Below are 21,825 nucleotides of genomic sequence, written 5' to 3'. Positions count from 1 at the left end.
CATCCCTCTTCCCCATATAAGGAGGGACTAAGGGGTGGGCTCCTGATTGGGCCATTCAAATGAGCCGTCTGCCTGGCAACAGGTTTCCCATTGGCTGCCGGGGGTAGGTTCGCTGTTGGGGTACGGTTGCTGCAGTGAGGGGGGCGGGGCCGCTCGGCACGTGGGGCGGTGGGACGGCGCGCGAGGGACAGAGGGCGCGGGGCGGCTCCAGCGCCCTCCCCGGGGCGGCCTGTGAGGAGAGGGGCCTGTTCTGAAGCAGCGCGGGCGTTGTGTGGCGCTTAAACCGGAGGGAGGGGGAGCCCCTCGGTGTCCGCACGCTGCATGCTACCCACGGTAGCGCGGCGGGTGTTAGGGCCGCCCCCCGCCCCGGGAGCTCCCCGCCCCTGGTGCCCCGCTGCCGTTGTTGGCCAGGGGCAGCCCCCAGCTGCCAGCCCGGCGGCGGGGCGAGGCGGGGCGAGCGGCGGCTGGAGCGGGCAGCATGCGGTGTGCAACACTGTCCCCTGCTGTCTGCCGCAGCGCCCGGCCCGCCGGCCGGGGAAAACGGGCCCGTTCCTGTTCTCCCCGCCGGCAGCGGAGGCGGCGGCGGTGCCTCCAGGCAGGGGGCGGCCCACTGGGGACGGTCGCCACCCAGCTCCGTCTCCTTTCCAGCAAAAGTCCGTTCTGCGGGATGGCAGGTTGTGTCTTGCAGCTGCGGGGATTTGTTGCTAACTTAAACACATGTTCCTGTAGCTACGCTTCAGACCGTCGTTTAGCAGCTTGAGCAGACCAGGATGACTAAATCTCCTTTACCTTCCCCAGAAGATTGATATTGCCCCACTCTTAGTCACAGGCACACAAAAAAATTTGCATACATTTGCAAGCCTACGTACAAAAAACTAAGCACGCACATGAGTGCGTATGGATGTACACGTGCAAACAGCCGTTCTCACAGGTACAAGGCAAGGTTATTAATCCATCTGGTTGGAAAAATGTATTTAGGCACACAAGTCCTTGGCCTTCTGATGTAAACTCAGCCTCAGTGCAAAGCCACAATTTAGAACAGGTGCTCTGTGTTTAATGGAATGTGTTTCAGTTTGAGCATTTAATAGAAAAAGTGATTGTGGAGCAGGGAGGGCGGTAAGTGTGTATCTCCTGAAGGAAAGTATGAAAGAGATTGGATAAATTGTAATCTATGTGATAGGGAGGTAGGAGGCCCCCACCTTGTCATCTCATCTCCTCCACAGCTACAGCTGCTTCTCTCATGATCTGACTAATCTACCTTCTTCCTAGCTACACACCTGGTGCCTGCCCCAAAGAAATTGTCAGGTAACCCAAACAGATCTAGACTAGTTCCAAAATAACAAATCATGAAAATGCATGCACTAACTTTTTTATTTTTTTCTTCTCTTTCACAAAGCTCCTCTGGCCAGCTTCTTAGGTCTAGCTGCTATCAGCATTCAAGCCCTGGCTTGGTTCAAGTACCTCTCTTTCATCCCTCTTTTCTGCAAGAAGAAACTCTTAATTTCTGGAGCTACACCCAAAAATAGGAATCAAAAAAAAATCGAGAAAATGGCCAGATGTTGTTCCTCTCTGCTCTGCTTGTCAGATGTGTGGCTCTGCTGTTCTCCTCACCAATCCAGGTTTTTTATCCTTCACACTCTCAACTACTGAAAATGCAAAATTACACCAACATGCATCCCTTGGCAGAGACATTTTCCCATTAATGCACAAGCAGGCCTTGACATGACATCCTAGAGGGGAGAAAGCAAGGCTTATACTCAGTGATGTCACACTGCCCAAGCGCCTTGTTGACACAGCACACCCACAGACGCCAACAAACACCTGTTTGTGTAAGGGAAGCGTGTTCCCCGTGACCCCTTCCTTCCTTCCACCCCGCACTTGCAGTGTGCAGCCTCACATTTTCCCTTCTATGCCCTCCACTGTATCCTCTCTGCAATTTTTCCTCACCTGTTGCTTCTCAACTTTTGCTTCCTACCTGTATTCTTCGCGGCATTCTTCCCGTGGCCCTCTCCCTGGCTTCTCTTTGAGACATCCTTTACACCCTGTACAAAATTCATCTCGCACCCCCCTCTTTGTTTTCCCTGCGTCCCATTTTGCCCTCTAAGCCTGTATCAACCATGTTTTTCCCCTTAAATCCCATGAGAAACTTCTTTGTGCCTTGTGACATGCCCATTTCTGCATCCCAACTTTTTGCCCTCCAGATCCTGATGGTGAGATTCCCTTGGCTTCTAGTGTGCAGCTGCTTTGCTCAAGCCCCGAGGGCATCCCTTAACTGTCTCACCTAACTCTTCCCTGGGTCTTCTCCTCTCTCTCATTCGTGCCGCTCTGCCTTTCACCTGCCAGCTCGGTTTGCAGCTTTTCCCTGCTCCCCTTCCATCTGTGTTTTTCCCTTTGTTGCAAATGCAAGTATACTCATTGTGCGATCTGCAGATGCAAGTCCCTTTTCAGTATGTTCTGTAATCTTTGCCTCAAGTTGCTTTGCCAACCTGGCAGAATATATTCCATCCTTTTCGGAGTCTTATGTCCTTAGACAAAATGAGGGAGGTGCAGAAGTTCCACGCTCTATCATTGGTGGGGAACACAGACACTGTGCCTGCCTGTCTGCAGCCTGGACGAAAATATGAACGTAATTTTCTCCGTACAAGAAGTTACAATTTTTGTGCTGTGCCCTGTTTGTGCTTTGTGTTTATTCAGGTGTGTGCATGTGTTTAGATGCAGTACGGTGATGATATTTTCTCTCTGTTACATGCATTTACTTTTGTGAGTATAGAAAGAATGCTACTTTTCTACCGAGGAATGTGTTAAGCTTGCGTGTGTGTGTCTTTATACGTGAGCATATGCATCTGGGCTTTCACGCGTGGTATGTTATTTTTCTGCTTCTAGCATATGCAGGGTGCATGCACCTAAAAGCAAATATTTATGCATTTTGGTTTAATACCTTGTTGTCGGGGGGACACACACATGACTTTTTTGTTCATCTTGAAGGCTGAAGTAACTGAGCCATTTTCTGAGCAAAAGCAAAACAATACTGGGTATTATTTCAAGAATTTTGTTTTGTGAACTAGCTCATAAGTGGTTCCAAAGCTCTTCCAAACTGTTTGCGGAACAGCAAAAGAGCAGAAGGTTGTGCATTTGCATTAACTTTTCTTAGATTTACATAAATTCAGACAGAGAGCGTACCTGTCCTCGCACTTACAGTGAAACTAGCAAAAACTCAGTGTGCAGAGGGAATGTGTTTGAATGCATTTACTTATTTAATCCACACCGTTCATCTTTCTGTCCTGCATCCGTTCAAAATCCAGGCAGATAATCAGTTTTGTTCTTCTTTCAGGCTGCTGGACCCTGAAGTCAAGAGGAAATACCCAAGAATTCAACCACTGGCCAACTTTGCATTGGGAAGTGGCTTCCTCAGAGGCAACACATTTAAAGAAGGACTGCGGAGGGCTGGGAAGCAGGGTAGGTAACACGACTAGGGGAAGCAAGAGGAGTGAAAGGGAGTGACGAGGGGTGACACAGCCTGTCAGGAGACTAGAAAGGGGAGGGAGGTTTTCAGCTGTGATTTTTGTGAACCTCTCTCTGCTAACACAGCACAGATGAAGGTCGTGGTTCTCACTCACAGTGTGACAGACACATTCTTAACATGAGCGAAATATTCTGAAAGTAATTGCTGCCGTGCACCACAAACTATAGCCACCACAGGCTGGCTCTAGCATCCCAAACACAAATTGTCACGTTTGGGGATCAAATCAGAGCTGTCCCTCTCTCAGGGTGCCCTTCATCTGAGGTCAGAGTTAGTTGTTGGCTGAGGATTACGCAAGAGGCATCGATGAAGGGAACCAATGAGGAAATGGCTGTGGGTAGCTCTGACTTCTGATAACGAGGATTTCTTTGTATTACAGGTGTCCACAGGGGCCCTGGAACGTTTGGACACATTGAGAAGCAGTTTCTGCCTTCCTGGCCAAAATGATCGGTCCCTGGAAGCAGCAGGTAACAAGGCATGATTTTTCAGCGTACTGTTTGTTTACCTTCAGCACGTGATACTCGGTTTGCTTTCAGAATGTTCCACCGTGGCTGCCCCTTTGGCTGACGGCGGCTAAGGGCAATGGGGATGGTGGGGGGAGGCTGCCTGGCAGCAGCCAGCGGTAGGCAGGAGAAGGAACGGCTGGAAGTGCCATTCATCCCTCTTCCATTTTGCCCTTCACTCACCTCCTGCTGAGCTCCTTCATCCTCCCCTTTCCCCCATCCTCCACTACCTCCAGCACAACCTGGGCAGCTTAAAAAAAAAAAGAAATGGAGAGACATAAAAAAAAAGAAACGGAAATGGAGAGACATAGTTAATGGGTTTTGTTCATGACAAAACCAGAAGCAGCCTAAACAGAGAATGTGACAGGAGCGAGATGGGGAGTCTTGCTTTCTGTTCACACCCCCGTGTGCTTGTCACTCTAACCTAGCAAATGGCCATCCCCTTGGGGCACGTGGGACTTAATGTGGCGAGTACTATACAGAAACCTCTCCTACAAATAGGGCAGTGACACCGCTTCTGCATTCCTCAGAACTATGGCTTGTCCATGTTCTGGAAAAAGGTTGCATTTCCGATTGCTCCTTCCAGGGTTTCACCCAGCATTTGCCACCAGCACAATCTTTTGCAAGCTAGATTCCCTTGAGATTTGCTGAACTGGTAATTCCATTGGTCATGTAGTCTTTGGTAACGTGGGTTCGCCAAGGGTAAGGACTGCCTGTGAGGCTACGAAATATCCAGTAAGACTCACAGCCTCAGCCCCCAGTCTTCATAAACTCAGCCCTTTGGGTCACAGGCCACTTGCAGAGCAGCAGCATTAGGGACAAGAAAAGGATCTGCAAAGCAATATTTGTTCCAAACTCCGTTCTGGTCCTTCCCTATCTCTGTGTTTGGAAGGCAGCGATGCCTGACTCGGTATTTGGAAAGAACTGAGGAAGTCCTGCCATCTCTAGGGCATTCCAGGAGCGGGAGGATCACTGGTATCTGGGGCACAGCAGGTCATTTTAACCCAGATCCAGGGAAAAAAAAAAAAAAAATATATGCTTACATTCTTGCCCAAGAAGCTCTTCACCTGCCTTTGAATCCCACCACTTGAGGTCAACTCCACACAGTAATCAAACACCAGAAGAGCCTCAGAGCAAAAGGAAAACACGCGGGACAGGAAAGTCTCCCAGACTGGAGGCGTCTGAAGGATGATTCAGGGTTGCACAAGCAGTGGCAGAGAGGCTGAGGCAGCATTAGCAGAAGCTCAGTATGAACTTCTGTACTCGCAGATCAGCTCTGAGCTGGGGCGGGAGCGTTTGAGCAGCTCGCCTAAGAGCACTGCCCGAGAGGTTTGTCACTGCCCGTAGGACGTGTCTCCACCTCGCGACCCTGCACCACTGTGCTACCCCCAGCTTCCACGGTGCGGACGTTAGTTTCGGCCTCTGCAGAATGCACTTACTGGATAGAACGGGGGACACCCGAAGAGTCTTCTGCATCCGCATGCACCTCCAGGGAGAGGTCTTCTATTCTTTCCGGACACCAAGCGGTTTTGAGACCTGCCGTGGCACCGAGTATTGCCGAGTCCCCTATGCGTTCCACCACGTAAAGCGTGCTACCAGGTCATTCTCCTCCGTCAGACTCCAAAATCCAAGGACATGGCTCCTGCCATGACCCAGGAGTTTAATTTCTCAACCGCATCTTGCACCCTGCTGTTTCCAGTCCTCTGGCACGGCTGTAGCCTGGCTCCCGCACACAGCCAGCCAAAACGCTGCTAAGGAAGCGCACCCTGCTCTCAGGCGGGAAGGAGTCAGTCCGCTCCGTTCTTTTTCTTCCAGTGGAGCCGGCGGTAGCTGAAGGCAACCAGCACCCTCGGGGAGGGTGACAGCGGCTGTCACCCACTGATGCGTGGAGGTCCCCGCCGCGGCTGTCGGTGTACCGAGTACCCGCGCTCTGGCCGTGGTTCAGTGGCGGCCCGCAGCCGCCTCACAAACTCCCCTCCCCGCTTCTCCTCGGCTCTCCGTGCTGCGCGGGACGCCCGGCCCATCGCCCCCAGTGCCCGCGCTCCCTCTCGCTGTCATCATTCGAGCGCTCGCCTCCCCCCCGCCCCCCGGGGCATGCCAGCCGCCGCTCCCTCCCGGACCCACCGCTCGGTCTCCCGGCCCGATCAGGCGGGCTGGGGAAGCCGCCGCCCCGGTGCTCGGCCTGCGTCCCCGTCCCCCCCCACCCAGCCCTCAGGCGCGGGGCCTCCTCCTGCGGAGCGGGGCGCGGACCGCCAGGGGGCGCTCTGTCCCCTCCGTGCGTGGGGCGGGGCTCTTGGCCACGCCCCCTCCCGCGGGCGCGCATGCGCGGGGCGAGCGGCTGGGGCGGGCGGGGCGTCCAGGGGCGAGCGCGGTCCCGGGCCGCCATGGGAGCGGAGGCGTGAGCGGCCCCGCAGGCGTCCTGCTGCCGCGGAACGGGGGGGGAGAAGGGCTGCGCCCACCGCTCCGCACCCACCGGCGCGCCGGCAGGCAGGGGAAGGGGCGCGGCGCGACGGGCCTGGGGGCGGGGCCTGGGTTTGGGCCTGGGCCTGGGCCGGGAGGGCCGCCGGGTAGGGAGGGGGGGGTCGCGGCCTAAGGGCGCCGCGGGGGGAGCGCTGCCATCGCCTGCCCGGGATGGGGGCGATGCAGGAGGCGCGGGAGGGGCCGGTTCCGCTGTTGTCTCCTCCCCGCCCTCCACCTCGGCTGTGCTCACTCCCCCCCTCCCCTCCGCAGAGGCCGCCCCCGTCCGAGGGAAGCATGTTCCGGCTGATGAGGGATGGCGAGCCGGAGGACCCCATGTTTGCCATGTGAGTCGAGCTGGGCACCCTCCGCGGGGAGGGGGGCAGCGCAGCAGGAAAGGGGGGGCTGCGGCACAGATCGACCTCGCGGGGCTGGGAGGGGAGGGGGCAGGTGTGTGCTACCCCTCCGAAAGGCGGGCAAGGGGCCTCCGGGGCTGCGGGAAATACCGCAGCGCAGCAGCTGTCGGGAGGAAAATACAAACATTCTCTTCAGGGGCAGCACAGGGAATAACCTGGTTCGCGCTGGTCTGATTTCTGTAATAGTAGAGCACGGTCTTGGAGGGAAGCATCATTAAATAAAGTAGGCCAAAAGGTATTGCAACTGTCTGAGGAAGAGAGAGCTAGAATACCTAATCTTTATGTAAGGATTTTTTTTTTCTTCTGCAAAGCAGGATTTCGGTTCAGATAGATAAAATCTACTGTTCCGTCCAGTGTTTGTTGCAGTTGTGAGCAGGAAGTCATTAACAGAGCTGGGGAAGACTGCTAAAGCAGTTGTCAAGTTGTAAGGAACTAAGTAAAGAGAAGACAACAAGTAGTTTTGAAATACAAATCTTAAAATCTAACAAAGGTCCCAAGAACTCTTCCTGGGATTCCTTTTACTGAATGTTTTTGGTTTTGTCCACAGTCCAGAAATTGGATGCTATTGATAAATTTTGGCAGTGAAACTAAGTTGGCAGTCCTTGCCAAAACAGATAAGGAATAGGCTGTAATACAGTAAGAATTTGATTATGTTAAGCATGGCACTACCAGAAATGTGGTGCAATTAATTTATGTAGATTAATAAAGTCCATTTTTTGCTTATGAAATTGATAATAAGCAAGAATTTTATCATCGGGAAACAAATTAGCAGCAGAGGAGACCTTGATGTCCCAGTTAGTCACAGAATGACTGTGTGTTCTCATTGATGTGGCAGGTATGAGTCTGGCTTTTATTATGGGAAGCATTTCCAGTAGAGACGGAAAAGTATTGGTTTGTAGTAGGTGCTTTTGTGATCTCAGGAATACTCTATGCTGTTGAGGTTATTCATGCTCAAGAGGGATAAGTGCAGGCTATAAGACGTGCAGAGAAGTGCTATGGTATTTCCCAGATTTTTTTTACTGTGGTCGCTGTGTTCTGTGACCATTTCTCCTTATTCTCCTTATTCTCTCCCTGCTCCACCAGCATGTGTGAATGCGTACAGCCCTCAAAGTGGAGGCTGCAAAAGAAGGAAAGGAAGGAAAACCAGTTAGGGACCCCAGTTATTGTTCCCTTTCCCTCTCAAGTCTGCAAGAGCTGTATGTGGTCTCAGCCTCTTGACAAGTGAACATGTAACGTTGTAGGAAAACAGCAGAGGGATGTCACACAGTGACAGGCCGTGCAGTCTATTCTGGAGGCTTCAGTCCTGTGTTTGAGTGCGTTTGCGCGTGTGTATGTGAAGGGGTGAGAGGAGAATATCTAGGATTGCCTGCTCTCTGGTCCCATTAAGTGTAGTCCTCTCTCTGCAGCCAGGAGGGTCTTCATGCGCCTCCCTGCAAAATGAATAACGGCTCATCTACAAAGGTTTGATTGTTTCACAGAGCTGTTAACATAAAACGTTTTGATGGCACAATAGGAAATGAGTATGAAATGATGGTGGTATGTGGACTGCAGATCTGAGAAGTGGCTTTTGTCTGTTAGAGCAGTGAGGTTCTGGAATAGCCTTGGCCATGCTTGCTCCTAAAGTGTTGGTGGGAGCCAAACACCAAACTACTTCTGAACAGACATCAGTTAGTGCCTGAGAGGGATTCTGCGGTGTAATACCTTCTATTACAAGAAATAAAATGGGATCCAGAGGTCCCGTCCAGGCCCAAGGATCACCATAAGCAACTCCAAGTTCTTGAGATTCTGGATTTTCAGATTGGAGAGGAATGTTCAGTTACGTAAGAGAAATTCAAAGGCAGAATGGGTGGATTCTGTGGGGCTTTGTCTTCTATCATCCCTTCCTCACCATTGTCCTCTCAACCTTTTCGAAAGGGACCCTTTTGCCATCCACCGGCAGCACATGAACCGCGTGCTTTCTGGAAGTTTCGGCTTCGGCCCGCTCCTTGGCATCACTGATGGAACCACACCTGGGGCTCGCCAGGCTGGCCGTAGAATGCAGGTAAAAGAGGGGCTGAGTACAGGATAGGATTTCTTAAACTGCCTTGTTAGCTTTTATCTTCCACTGTTATTGGCTTGGGCACCCCCCTCACCTTCACACGGATGGTGGGTGCAGAATTAATCTCCATCACGGCGTTCTTGTCCTTTTCTTTACTCCATGTGCATTAATATGTTAAACTCGACTGCGTCCTGTGTTGAATGGGAAGAAGGGAAGAAATACATGGTATTTCTCAAGGACATAAATCAGTATAACTGGGAGAAATTTAGGAGCACCACCTTCTGTCTGGTTTGTTATGGGTAATATGGTTTGAACCACCGTGAATCTGTGGGGGACTTTCTTGATCTATTTGTTGGGCCTGAGCGTTCCCAGTTCTGTTTCTGAGAAGGATGAGGGTGTTCTGAGGAGGATCTAGTGTTTGGCTGTTGCGAGGTCATTCTCTGTTCTGTTTTTCTGTTGTCCTGGCAGGCAGGAGCTGTTTCGCCCTTCGGGATGCTCGGCATGGTAAGTTCTCTGTTTTTCAGGGTCATGTTAGGGGCCTTCCAAGTAGTGACTCTATACTGAGATTCATCAGCACTGTGTGCAACCGGTGCTAAAATGTAGCCATCTGTGAGCAAGACCATCTATCCTAATGGTAGTGAGGGTGGGAAGGTGTGAAGAGACCAGACTGAGCTCTAGATTTATAGTAAACAGAATACGGAAGAGGGTATTGAACTGAAACTGCACTGAGTTGCTGTATGACTTCAGGCCTTTCCCTTGTTTCTCCTCTAATGTTTTAATGTAGTGTGTGAGCTGTTTTAGAGGAGAGATTCTAACTCTGTTTATATGGGGAGGTTGTACTTGCATCTTGACCAAAGAAGAGCCCTAAAGCTGTTATAGCACAATATTTCATAGGAATTGGGACAGTTAATATCCGGGAAGAGCAGATAGTCTCTTAACCTCATATGTCTGAAAAGAAGCCGCAGATCTGTTTGGAGGTAATGGAGGAACCGTGACAAACGTGAGGAAAAGACTTGGCCGTCAGTAGGCAGAGGTGATTATTGAGCGTCCTTTGCCAGTGGTGGCAGATGGAAAAGCCAGCAGAATACTTCAGGTGAACAGGACTGGAATGTGAATGGCTGTGTGTATGTGAGAACACTGTGCTTGGAGTGTGCATCATCTACTAAAATAATACAGTGGAAATAGGTTATTCTAGATCCAGCAACTTTAGCTGCCTTGCTCTGCAGCATTGCCTCAGTGAAAGACTTAAGTGTCCTGGAATTGTAGCTCAGAGAAGGATTAATAATACAAACAGGTAAACTTCAAAGGATAATAACGTTGCGTGTGAGTACTGCTCTGCTGGAAACGAGAACAAGAGGCTACTCGAGGAAACACAAAAATCAGCAAGTTTAAACTGACACAGCAATTTTGTTTACATATTGCACAATTAACCTGTGAGACCTGCTGGCCCAGTATATTACTGCAGCCTTTAGGTTTGCAAGATTAAAAAGTCAGGTGTTTGTAGGGAAAATAAGAAAAGTTGTTATTATGTTAGAAAGAATGCAATCAGTGGAAACTTCCTTGTGGTTTGAATTAAGAGTTGACAGTGATGAGGTGAAAACGTCATTTGAGGATGACTTATGGTTAAGATCACTGTTAGTGCGCATCCTGAGATTTCTTCTCTTAGCTTTGCTGAGTGCCCAGACACTCACAAACCCCAGTGCTTCAGGAGTCAGACCTGAAGTAAAGGAACAACCTTTGCTGTATGGAGAGATCTGGAGAGCCAGAACCCCTGGGCAATGCAACCTGAGAGAATGAAGAGAACAGCAACCTCAAATTCTGGATTTTGTCTGCGCTGCTGAAGGAAAGGGGAAAGAATAAGGGTTTTTTCCTTAGGCAGCAGTTTTTTGTCCCTTGCAGACTGTCTGTTGTTCTTTTCTCCTGTATCTTTCCAAACTAACTATTCTTGTGTTCTCTTTTCCTTTTTATCAGGCAGGTGGCTTCATAGATATGTTTGGGATGATGAATGACATGATTGGAAACATGGTAAGAACCTTCCATAAAGCAGTCTGTATCGAGGGGGGTACTGAGGGTGCTCCTGCCCTCCCCTCTAATGTCTCCCATCTTACCGTGCTGCTTTGGTCGGGGCTGTGCTCATGCTGCTGAGGTGGCAGAGGCTGTAAGCCTTGCTTCATGACCAGGATTCAGTGGTAGAGCGCTTTTTCCTGAGGAGTACCCTCTGAGCGCGGGGAGGAGAGATGGATGGGGGTAGACTTGTTTAGCAAGAAAAGAGAATTAATTTCACAGGAAAATGTATTCTCCAGAAAGATGGACCCATGGGGATTATATTCTTGCTATTGTAATTTCTTCCTACTTCGTTGCATAGAGAGAGAATTAACTGCCATCTCTTCTTCCTTCCCATTCCTTCTTTGTACCATTCCCCATTTCTTCTTGCAGGAGCATATGACAAGCGGTGCAAACTGCCAGACGTTTACCTCCTCAACTGTCATCTCCTATTCCAACCTGGGTGATGGGCCTAAAGTCTATCAAGAGACCTCAGAGATGCGTTCGGCACCTGGCGGGGTAAGGAGGAGGCTGCAGTGCGTCTTCTCAGCGCGAGGCTGCTGGTTTTGCTGTGGGTGGATAGGCTTCATTTGGTGGCTCAGCACTGGCCACCCACAGCGCTTCTGCTTCACAGTCAGTCGCCGTTTGAGGAGCGCGTTGTGACTCACTGAACCATGCTGAGGGCCACTGGGAGGGGATAGGACATGCTGGCCAGGGGGGGAATTCATTTTCCCCTCTTCATTATGTTGCATCGGATACCCTGGGAGTGGTGGCAGTGCAATGTGACTGAAATACTGCAGGCAAGAGTCAGAGTGCCTGATCAGAGAATCAGAGGGCAGTGGTGGAGTCCTCATCCCTGGAGGGGTTTAAGAGTCAGGTTGACCCAGCGCTGAGGGATCTGGTTGGAGTTGAGAACGGTCAGTGTAAGGTTCATGGTTGGACTGGAGGAGCTTCAAGGGCTTTTCCAACTGAGATGATTCTGTGATTCTGGGGCTGGGAGAATGAGTTAAAATGTTGATCCTACGCGGGAATTTGCCCTCAGATCCGTGAGACCAGACGGACCGTAAGGGACTCGGACAGTGGCTTGGAACAAATGTCGATTGGACACCACATCAGGGAGCGGGCCCACATCATGCAGCGGTCCCGGAACCATCGCACGGGTGACCAGGAGGAGAGGCAGGACTACATCAACATGGATGAGAGTGAGTACTGCCCGTGTCCTCCTCCCAGCAAACGCCAGGTGCTGCTTCCCCCCTCCTCCCCATCTGAGCTTGTTCTTCCCTACACAGGTGACGCAGCCGCTTTCGACGATGAGTGGAGGCGAGAGACGTCCCGTTTCCGGCCGCAGCGGGGGCTGGATTACCGACGTCACGAAGGCGGCAGCGGCCGTCGGGCTGAAGGGACTCGTCTTGCGATCCAGGGCCCTGAGGATTCTCCTTCCAGACAGTCCCGTCGGTACGACTGGTGAACCCAGAGCAGGCCTGGTGGGGGGTGCAATGTGGACACCCCCAAATCTACCTACACGCTCTTGTAAGTCTTAACAAGTTTTTTCCCTCGTCTTCCACTGCACGGTTGCCTCTTAGCCCCATGATTATCTTCTTACATTGCCCCAGTCTTACATTGTTTTGAAGCGTTGGTTGGAAACGAATTTTCCCACTTAATCTAGTGAGCAGGGGAAGATGTGACTTCTGAGAAAACAGTGTTCTGAATGGGAAGGTGGAAGCCGCTTAAGTTAGCTCTGTTGTCAACAAAAAAGTGTGGTGTCAGCCTTAACTGATGGTTGAAATGGTATGAAATGATGCAGGATCACAATCTGTAGAGTGTTTATACTGTCATTGTATAGAATTTAGAGACCATTTGCTGTCAATCCAGTTTGAAATACAAGTAAGTGCTGGTGTCTGCTCTCCTGTGATTTGAATAGGATTCACTAGGATGCAATCTAGTGCTCAAAAAGGGACTTTTTTCCTTTTTTTTCTTTTTTTTTTTGCTGTCTAGACATCAGGTTTAAACATGTCTTTATCTGTCTTCTGTGCTGCTTTCTCGTCACCACTTACTCTTTTTATGTTCTCCGTTTCCCTTCCTCCCAGGTACAGACAGTGAAACTCCGAAGCCCCTTCAAAGCACCACTTGGACCCTCCTCAAATTTAGTATTAATCTTCCTCCCACTTAAGAATTGAAACAAAGCAACTAATCTTCTGCATTGCTCTTTTTTTGCCCCATTTGGGTGCTGCAGTGGGGCATGGGGAATCTCACTGATGTGCAAGGAACACATTAATTGCCCATTCCCTTTCTGCTCTCCCTTGGTTCTGTTCTTTCTGCCAGTAGTGGTGGGCATGAGGAGCTGCCACCTTGCCTCTTCCATCCTTCCCACTCTTTCTGTGCTGGGTTGGGCTGGTTCTGAAGTTTGTGTTTAGTCCCCTGTGAAAGAAGTGTGAGGGAATTCTGCTAGAACCCCGTGTTGCTCCCCTCACCGGGACAGAGGCTTTGATTCCCCTCCTGCTCCTTGGTGCAACTATGGAGAAGCAGAAGGATGTGTGTGTTAGAGAAGGGAGGAGCAGAACAAAAGCTGGATCAGCCTGTGGGCCCCCGCCCCTGCCCCGACCCCTCTTCAGTCAGCTCCCCCACTTTTTTAATTTGTGAAACTTGTAACTAGATGTTTACTGAATAAAGAAACAAACTGTAAAGAATTGTTGGATCAGTCTTTACCTTCAGCTGACCTAATTGTGCCTGCTGTGGAATTAAGTAAGCTCTTTCAAATCCTTGGGAAACTGAGGGGAAACTCAGAGTTTAAGGCTTTATTTTCTTATAGAAAATAGCCTTATGACCTTCCCATATAGCTACAAAGTGAAATAATGCTCAATATGGAAATTGTGAGAGAAGACCCAAGCACCCACCGTTGGCAGAAACACCCTTGAATTGCTGTAGTTTTCCTGTGCGCTCAAGGGAGATTGGTTGGTCTTTCTCGCTGCCTGGTCATCTGTGCAGCCCTGAATTGGGCCTCTGGGGTTCCTGCACAGCCAGGGAATATTTGCATTATTTTCTTATTATTTCTCTGCCTCTGAGGCTGATGTTACAAATGACCTTTTCTTAACTTCGTCAGTATTAGGTGAAACTTGAGAGGCATAAGGAATACAGGACTAGGGAAGATCTCCTGTGTTCTCGGGCCAGTTTCCTGCTCTGGCACACGCCCTTACGTAACCCTTTTCATCAACTCTTTTGGAACAGAAGGCAGGAAATTGATGCATGACTTACACTTGGAAGTGGCGTGCTGGGATCTTGCCGTGTATCCCCATGTTGTACAGATGGGCACTAACAAAAAAAGGAAGCAGAATCCAGCCCCTGGAAGCTTAGGGCAGCTCTTGCATGTGTTCCACCCTTCAGGGAGGTGCTGGGGAGGGCTGTAGCTGATGGTGTGCTCTCTCCCCACTTCCCCGTGCTGTTTTGTCCCACAGCAAATCCTGGTGGGAGTCCCGGTCTTCAGGTGCTGGTTCCACATCTGGGTGCAGTTGGGAGAGTGAAGGGAGGGACCTTGGTTGAGACAGTGAGGTAAGTGTTGGAGGGGGGTAAGCCAGCTGCCCTGGGAGCAGAGTGAGTATCTGGAGTTACTGTAGTCCAGGCAGGCCCTGAAAAGAGTGAGGAGGAGCTCTGCAGCAAAAAGTGGGGCTTGGGAGGGGTTTAGTGGAAGACAAGTCATGGTGGGCTTGCCAGACTTTGAAAGACAGAACTGGAACAGCAGCGGCCCTCATCTCAGTGGTGTCTTGAGCTGGTGTGAGGTGTGGGACCTGGTGTTTTGGTCCAGTGAAGAACCAACTGAGCTCAGAAAAGGCGCTTACAGTGTTGAGATAGTGGTGGTAACCAGCCACGAAGTCCTGGCCGTGTCTGAGAGAGAGAACAGGGAGATGGGTGTGGTGCTGGTGGGGATTAATTTGGCCCGTTGAGATGTGAGAATCCATTCCTCTTTGGCCATGGAATTCCTAATCTTGATCAAATCCCTCATCCTTTTATCAGGTTTCAGCCTCTGCACCCTGTTGAGTGCCATCCTGCTTACAGACCTTTGTGTGCTCTTCTGCTCTGTGGTGGGGGCTGTGATTTACCCGACTGCTCCAGCCTCGCTAACTGCTGTGCAGTCATTGCCAAGATCTCAGCAAAATCTTCTCCAGGTGTGACAAGGCTCTGGTGCTCTAGGGAAATGGAAAAGTTAGAGGAAGACCTTCTGTTAAGGCTAGGAAAGAGACAGGAGCCCAGGAGAGAGTTTTAGAGATCCCAAACCAAAGGGTAAGCACGGGAGGTGTATTGGGAGGGTCTCCTCTTCACTAGTCCTGAGGCTGACACGGTGCTGTAACCTCTGACTTCAGGGAGCAGGGTTTTATTTTTCCAAAAGAAGGGAACCCCCCCTTGACTCCTCCAGTCCTGGGAGGCTGTTCTTCACCTGCTGCTCAGCGTTCTGCTTGAAGAAGCCTTCTCAGCTGCTCCAGGCTGGCATTGATCCAGGCACGATGGTGCTTTTTGATCAGTGGCTTGAGAGACTCAAGGAGAGAATGCGAAGGCAAGGAGAAAGAGGGCAGGTCTGTACCCCAGTGGGAGTAAGAAGTGCTGCCATCGGTGCCTTTTGCTGAGTGATTGTGAGTTGTGCTTGGGGCTCTCCCTTTCACTGATACCCTGGTTTGGTGAAAATTCACTTACAGATCACTGACGAAGGTTATTAATCCAATGGAAACGCATGCAGAAAATTGTGTGGAGGCAACAAAAAGCTATGTCTGCGCAGCCAGTGATTTACTCCTCTTCCTCTGTCTTTAGACAAGCTGGAAAGCTGCCAGTCAGAGAGGGACCTGGGGGTGTTGATTGACAGCCGGCTGAACAGGAGCCAGCAGTGTGCCCAGGTGGCCAAGAAGGCCAATGGTATCCTGGCTTGTATCAGCAATAGCGTGGCCAGCAGGGACAGGGAAGGGATCTTACCCCTGGACTCGGCACTGGTGAGGCTGCACCTCGATGACTGGGTTCAGTTTTGGGCCCCTCACTACAAAAGGGACATTGAATGACTCGAGCGTGTCCAGAGAAGGGCAACGGAGCTGGTGCAGGGTCTGGAGCACAGGTCTGATGGGGAGCGGCTGAGGGAACTGGGGGGGTTTAGTCTGGAGAAGAGGAGGCTGAGGGGAGACCTCATCACCCTCTACAACTCCCTGAAAGGAGGGTGCAGAGAGGGGGGATGAGTCTCTTGAACCAAGGAACAAGCGATAGGACAAGAGGGAATGGCCTCAAGCTGCGCCAGGGCAGGGTCAGACTGGCTCTTAGGAAGGATTTCTTTCCAGAAGGGGTTGCTGGGCGTTGGAATGGGCTGCCCAGGGCAGGGGTGGAGTCCCCATCCCTGGAGAGGTTTAAGAGTCGGGTTGACCCAGCACTGAGGGATCTGGTGGAGTTGAGAACGGTCAGTGTGAGGTTCGTGGTTGGACTGGAGGAACTTCAAGGTCTTTTCCAACCGAGATGATTCTGTAAGAAGTTCTAAGTTGTTGTAAGCAGGTGCCCGAGTCGCTGCGTGCGGCACTGCTCAAATTGAGCTGCCTGTAAACAAGAACACCCCCGCAATCAGAAAGCCCACCTCTGTTACATCACCCTGACTTCAGCATTTAGACCACAGCTACGTCTGGTTAATTTTTTCCCATTAGTTATATTTCAAGTGAAATGGTTTCCTCTTAAAAGTAGTCCACTTGCTGTATTGGGGCAAAGGGAAGGGCTGGGATGAGTCTCTTATTCTGAGATGTCTGTGACAGCTTTTCCAGCAGGATGGAGGAAGAGAAAGTTGAATGTTCCCAACATGAAAGTCAGGGAGGGAAGGGAAGGTGGGCAGAATGAGGTGGAGAGAGGCTGAAAACTTCGGTAGAAGGATGATATAACCTCAGAGGAGAGTGCAATAGCTACACACAAATAGAATAGAAACTGAAGGCGTTTTGTTTGTTGTATATTCAGTTTTACATATTTGAAAAGTTATCATGAAAATAAGAGCCATTAGAGCTAGTGGGAACTTTGTCCTTAAATGTTTTTGTTGGAGGCCCTGAAGCACTGTGCACCTTTCACTGTACTTTTTTAAAGCATTGTAGAATACTGGCAAAATACAATGAACCCAGGAAAGTTAACCTTGTGCCACTATTTGTAAACAGCAAATGAGACATCCACAGCTGTAAACCGGGTAAACTGACAAGTCAAGATAAGAGATGGAAAATGCATTCAATTTAAAAATAAAAATAGATGTATCAGTTTTTATAAGGCTCTCGATCTCACTTTCTTGAAATTGTTTCTGTCCAACAGCTGTAATATTTTCTGATTAAGTCAGGTTGGGTTGACAAAGGCACTGCAGCAACCTAAAGTTAAAGGTTACACCAGCATGAGGTATCTTACTTAGCCACACAAGACTGTGCTCTGATTTAAAAGAAATAATTAAGACAACAAAAGGGCCGATACTACAAATTTTAGTTCACTGGTAGATTTCAAGTAATGAGGGGGAAAAAGAGACCCCAGAATATGAAATTATTTCTAGTAAGATGCTGTTCTGAAACTAATGCTCATTAGTAACTTGATTAATGATCTGAAAGAAGATATTAAACCAGTGCTGATGAAGCTTTCAGAGGACCCAAGGAACGATGAAAGTGATAAATGATGGAAAAAGATGAGATGTGTAGAGCAGTCTGTAACTATTGGTGTGGTGTTTATTTATCCATGGTATTTCTGACTGCACTGAAAGCAGCAAGACATCCATCTAGGAACATAAGTGTAGTCTGTGCTTTTTTCAAGATGGAGGACAGTTTTCTGGAAACTCTGGAGGGCGTCTGAAAAGAATTTAGAGGAATTAGAGAGCTGGGAGATACCCGACTAAATGAATGGTACTTGTGTAATTCTTCATCTGTGGACATGGGTTACGCTTGCCTGTGTTCACCAAGAAGGCAGGTAGAGTTTCTCCCCTGTATCACAGTAGTGAACCCATTATGTGAAATCTGAGTATACGACACTAAAAAGGACACCAAAGATTGGAAGGACTTGAGAAGGGAGCAACAAGGATGACCTGAAGCCTGGAAATGCTGGCTGGCACCGCGAGATAACGTGAACTCAAGACTCGTGTCTGGGCTCATTCTGCTCGAGCACAGGCTGGTGTTACCTGGGTGGGAATGAGGCTCTGACAGTAGAGGGCTCCTTAACCCAGCAGAAAACCTGCAGCTGCCTGATGATGGAACTGGAAATGAGAGCAGAGCGTAATCCTTAGAGCATACCTGGGTTTTCCAGCTCTCGCTACTCCAAACCTAGATGGGGTATCTCAAGGAGAAGTTGGAGAGTGGGCCCAGGAATGTGGTGAGGTAGTTCCTGGCCATCTGAGGAGCCAAACAATGTGATGATACCTGTCCCTTCAGGCTTTAAAAATCTATGAATCAGAGAGGAAAGAGGGCTGGCATGGTGCTAGACTGCAGGGGAGGGTGTGCAGGGGAAGAAGAGACCTGGTGACTTGTCTGGGACTTCAAAGGACATGGGACCACGGGGTGAGCTGCAGGAAAGGGCACAATGTTTTGGGAAGCAAATGTGCACTTCCGTGGGCCGGGAGTGTAAGATCCCGCAGGCAAATGCCACTCCCGTGGCACCAACCCCAGTGTTGGAGAGCAATTTATGGATTTAAAATAGACCTCAATACAGGGTCTAGGTTAAAATCGCGTGTTTGAGTTTGCAACATTTTTCTACTTTCCAAAACACTCTTAAAAAAATGACTTTTTATTTTTCAGCCATGTCTTAAATGTAACTATCTTTTTCTTCCTGGGAATTTTCTTTTTTAAAGATAATGCTTCAAAAATGTCCCCATGGGGAAACTCTACTTAGGTTATTATTACTTCCGCTATCTCTTCACATGCGGTGGTTTTGGCTGGCTGGATTTATAAATCCTGAGGGCACTTAATACAAAACACAGAGAGGGTGGGGAAAGGATGTACAAAGGAATAGAATAGACACTACCTATCTCCAACTGCTGGTGCCAGAATGATCAGAGGTAAGCTGGAAGTAGAGATACTAGGCTCATGATATCCATCCCGTACTCATAAGAGAAAAGGAGAACAAAGATTGCAAAGAATAAATACATGAGTAAATAAATAAAACCCAGACACATTGCCAAATTGGATGAGGGTATCACACAGGAGGACACAGGTGGCCTCAAAGGTGTCAGTAACAGCAAAGGGATTAATGTTAGTAGGACAAAGTAAAAGGGAAAAGGTAAGTAGAACCTAAAATCAAGACTTTCTTAGCTGTAAACTGGAGCCTCTTTGGTTATAAGCAGCAGAAAAGAAGAAAGACTCAGGATCACCAGTGAATCATATAATAACTGTAAGCACCTACTGAGGCGTTGAGGAGGAGACACACGCAATCGGGGAGGCGTTTTGGGTAGCTATAGGTATGCGTTACTGTTGCTATGCAAGCCACTGATCAGACTTCACCTGTGGAAGAGAACTGGGCTTGTTTCCAGCCAAGAAAGCTTAATTTGAAGTGCAAGTAAGAGCAAGCTTGTAGGATAGCCTACAAGCTACGGAGAGCTCACAATGTGCGAGGGGGCTGGTTTGGTTAGTCAGGCAAAATGAAGTCTGTTGTGGTTTGAGCCCAGAGGCCAACTGAGCACCACGTAGCCATTCATTCCTCCCTTCCTCCCCAGCACTGGGAAGGAGAAAAATTAATCAAAAGGCTCAGGAATTGGGATAAGGACAGGGAGAGGTCACTCACCTATTATGGTCAGAGGCAAAAGACAGGCTCCTTAGGGGAAGAAAAAACCCATCACTTCAAAACATCAACAACAGCAACACTTAACAGGCAGAATGGGACAGTGAGAAGAATTCTGTGTCTTAAAAACACCTCCCCCCACCCCTCCCTTCTTCCTGGGCTCAGGTTTGGTCCCGATATCTCTATGTCCTCCCCCAGTGGCACAGGGGCAGGGGATGGTGGGTGCAGACAGTCCTGCTGCTTCTTCCTCCAGGGTTGGGGGGCAGCACTCTCCTGCATTCCCCCCTGCTCCACTGGGTGTCCCTCCCATGGCAGACAGCCCTCCACAGACTCTCTCCGTTGTGACTCCTCCCCACAGGATGCATCTTCTCGAGATGCTCTGCAGTGGGTCACCTCCACGTGTTGCTCCTCCCAGCGCACAACTGCAACAGTAGGGGCTGCTTCTTCCCGCAGAGTCCTGGGGGTCCCCCACAGGCAAATCTCTGCTCCTCTGGTGACCTCCATGGTGGCAGGGGCATCCCTGCCATCTCACCATGGGATACAGGGGGGGTCCCTGCTCCAATGCACCTCCTTCCCCCCTTACTCTGCCTTCCTTCCACTGACCTCGGTGTTCACACAAGTGTCCATCCCGTAGCTCCTCCACACACATGCCCCCAACTCCCTCTCAGGTTCCCCTTCTTAGATACAGTATTGTGGTGGCCCAGTCATCATCACTAATTGGCCCAGCTTTGGCCAAAGGCAGGTCCAACTTGGAGCCGGGGGATCTTTGAGAAGCTTCTCACAGGGGGTCACCACTGTATCCCCCTCCCCTGCTACCAAAAACTCTACCACACAAACCCAGCACATCTATACTCAAGGGACCTAAACACCAGGGAGGAAGAACAACTTCAGCTAAAGCCACACTGGCACAGGCACAGGAGAATATAAACTAGCTGTGAATCCATTTACCACTACAGGTTCTGGGGCAGCCTGCCAAGGGGACTAGTGGGGACAGAACAATGAACAAGTTTTTGGTTGACTTTTGAGAAGCTTTCGCAAGGGTTTCTGAGACAGTACTGGTAAGAGATCACACTCGGTCACCAGGAGCTTCCTTCTCACTTCTCTTCCCACTAAACAGATCATCCATCTTCCTGCATCCCAAAGCCAGTGCTAAATGCTTCAGAGGCTGATGGAGGGAAACCTGCAGGAGACAGAGCAAAGCCTCCACAGAAACATTTTCTCCTGATCCAAAGGGGCTGGATCTTCACTTGTGCCTTGAAGCAGGAGGGCGTAGAGTTGCTTTTAACGCATGCACAAGTGCTACAGTCATTCTGGATTCTTGTTACCCGTATAAGGGTCATTGCTCTTGGATCCAGCTGACATTTCAGTATCTATTGAATTCATCACAACATGAATATAATTGCACATTGCACAAAGAAGTTTTGCAAATGAACTCCTTTCCCTGGCAGTGGCAGAGCCTGCCACCAGCAGAGGCGGCAGACAAAAATCCAGCCCAGTTCCACACTGCACCAGCAGGGATGCTCCTGGAAAACTGGAGCAGCCCCAAAGAGGAACACCCAAAAGGTGGGTGGCTGAGGAACCAGTAGAGAAAGCAGGTGGTTTCTGAGTATTGCAGCTAAGCAGTGACTAGTACTAGGAAAAGGGACGAAGAGAGTCCTGCAGGGAGGAACACAGACAGACGCCCATGGAGAGGATGGCAGAGAGGGAAAGGGGTCACAGAAGGAAAAGGAGCAGCTATTCCAGGGCGTGAAAAGGAGACAAGAAGGAGAGATCTGAGAGATGCATTTGCGGCCACTGACATGAACTATGGGGTTCTTCTGACTACTCTACCTTGCTCTGCATCGCAGTCCTGCAGAGCCGGGGCCTCATCCCAGGGGTTCTAGTCCAACCGTAGCAAGAGGCAGACGCAACCCTCAGCAGCTGCTGTTGAGCAGGGAGCCTTTGTGAGAAGGTACAGCCCCACGGGACACAGACTGGGACACCGACCGGCCTGTGTCAGTTCACCCACCAGACCAGACTGTCGGGCAGCCCTTCCACGAAAAGCCTTTGGAGGAGAGGTGAGCAGTTGGAGCAGAGGCGAGGCATTCCCGCATGAAGCTTGGGTGGACC

The 21,825-nt window shown here is 50.0% G+C and overlaps 1 protein-coding gene across 2 annotated transcripts; it reads left to right on the top strand.

Moving 5' to 3' along the window:
* Positions 1-3,924: 3,924 nt before the first annotated feature.
* Positions 3,925-13,664, top strand: MLF2 (myeloid leukemia factor 2). Of its 2 annotated transcripts, none has more exons than XM_074810249.1 (9): positions 3,925-3,987; positions 6,754-6,827; positions 8,811-8,937; positions 9,403-9,438; positions 10,906-10,959; positions 11,371-11,496; positions 12,020-12,179; positions 12,267-12,507; positions 13,065-13,664. In XM_074810249.1, exons 1-8 carry the CDS (start codon positions 3,964-3,966, stop codon positions 12,443-12,445), a joined length of 780 nt encoding a protein of 259 aa, XP_074666350.1. In that variant the 5' UTR covers positions 3,925-3,963; the 3' UTR covers positions 12,446-12,507; positions 13,065-13,664. The 2 variants fall into 2 exon arrangements, with proteins under 2 accessions (XP_074666350.1, XP_074666356.1); XM_074810255.1 differs by lacking the exon at positions 3,925-3,987 and adding an exon at positions 6,361-6,510.
* Positions 13,665-21,825: the final 8,161 nt, after the last annotated feature.

Source organism: Strix aluco, chromosome 2, assembly GCF_031877795.1.
Source record: "Strix aluco isolate bStrAlu1 chromosome 2, bStrAlu1.hap1, whole genome shotgun sequence".
Taxonomy (NCBI): domain Eukaryota; kingdom Metazoa; phylum Chordata; class Aves; order Strigiformes; family Strigidae; genus Strix; species Strix aluco.
This window is presented reverse-complemented; position numbering and strand designations above follow the sequence as displayed.

What these genes read in the sequence shown, in the direction of transcription:
- MLF2 (XM_074810249.1), top strand. Translation starts at nt 3,964, where the DNA reads ATGATCGGTCCCTGGAAGCAGCAG. An exon ending in GAGGACCCCATGTTTGCCAT is followed by an intron (nt 6,828 to 8,810) that starts GTGAGTCGAGCT and finishes CCTTTTCGAAAG; the next exon opens with GGACCCTTTTGCCATCCACC. An exon ending in TGCGTTCGGCACCTGGCGGG is followed by an intron (nt 11,497 to 12,019) that starts GTAAGGAGGAGG and finishes ATTTGCCCTCAG; the next exon opens with ATCCGTGAGACCAGACGGAC.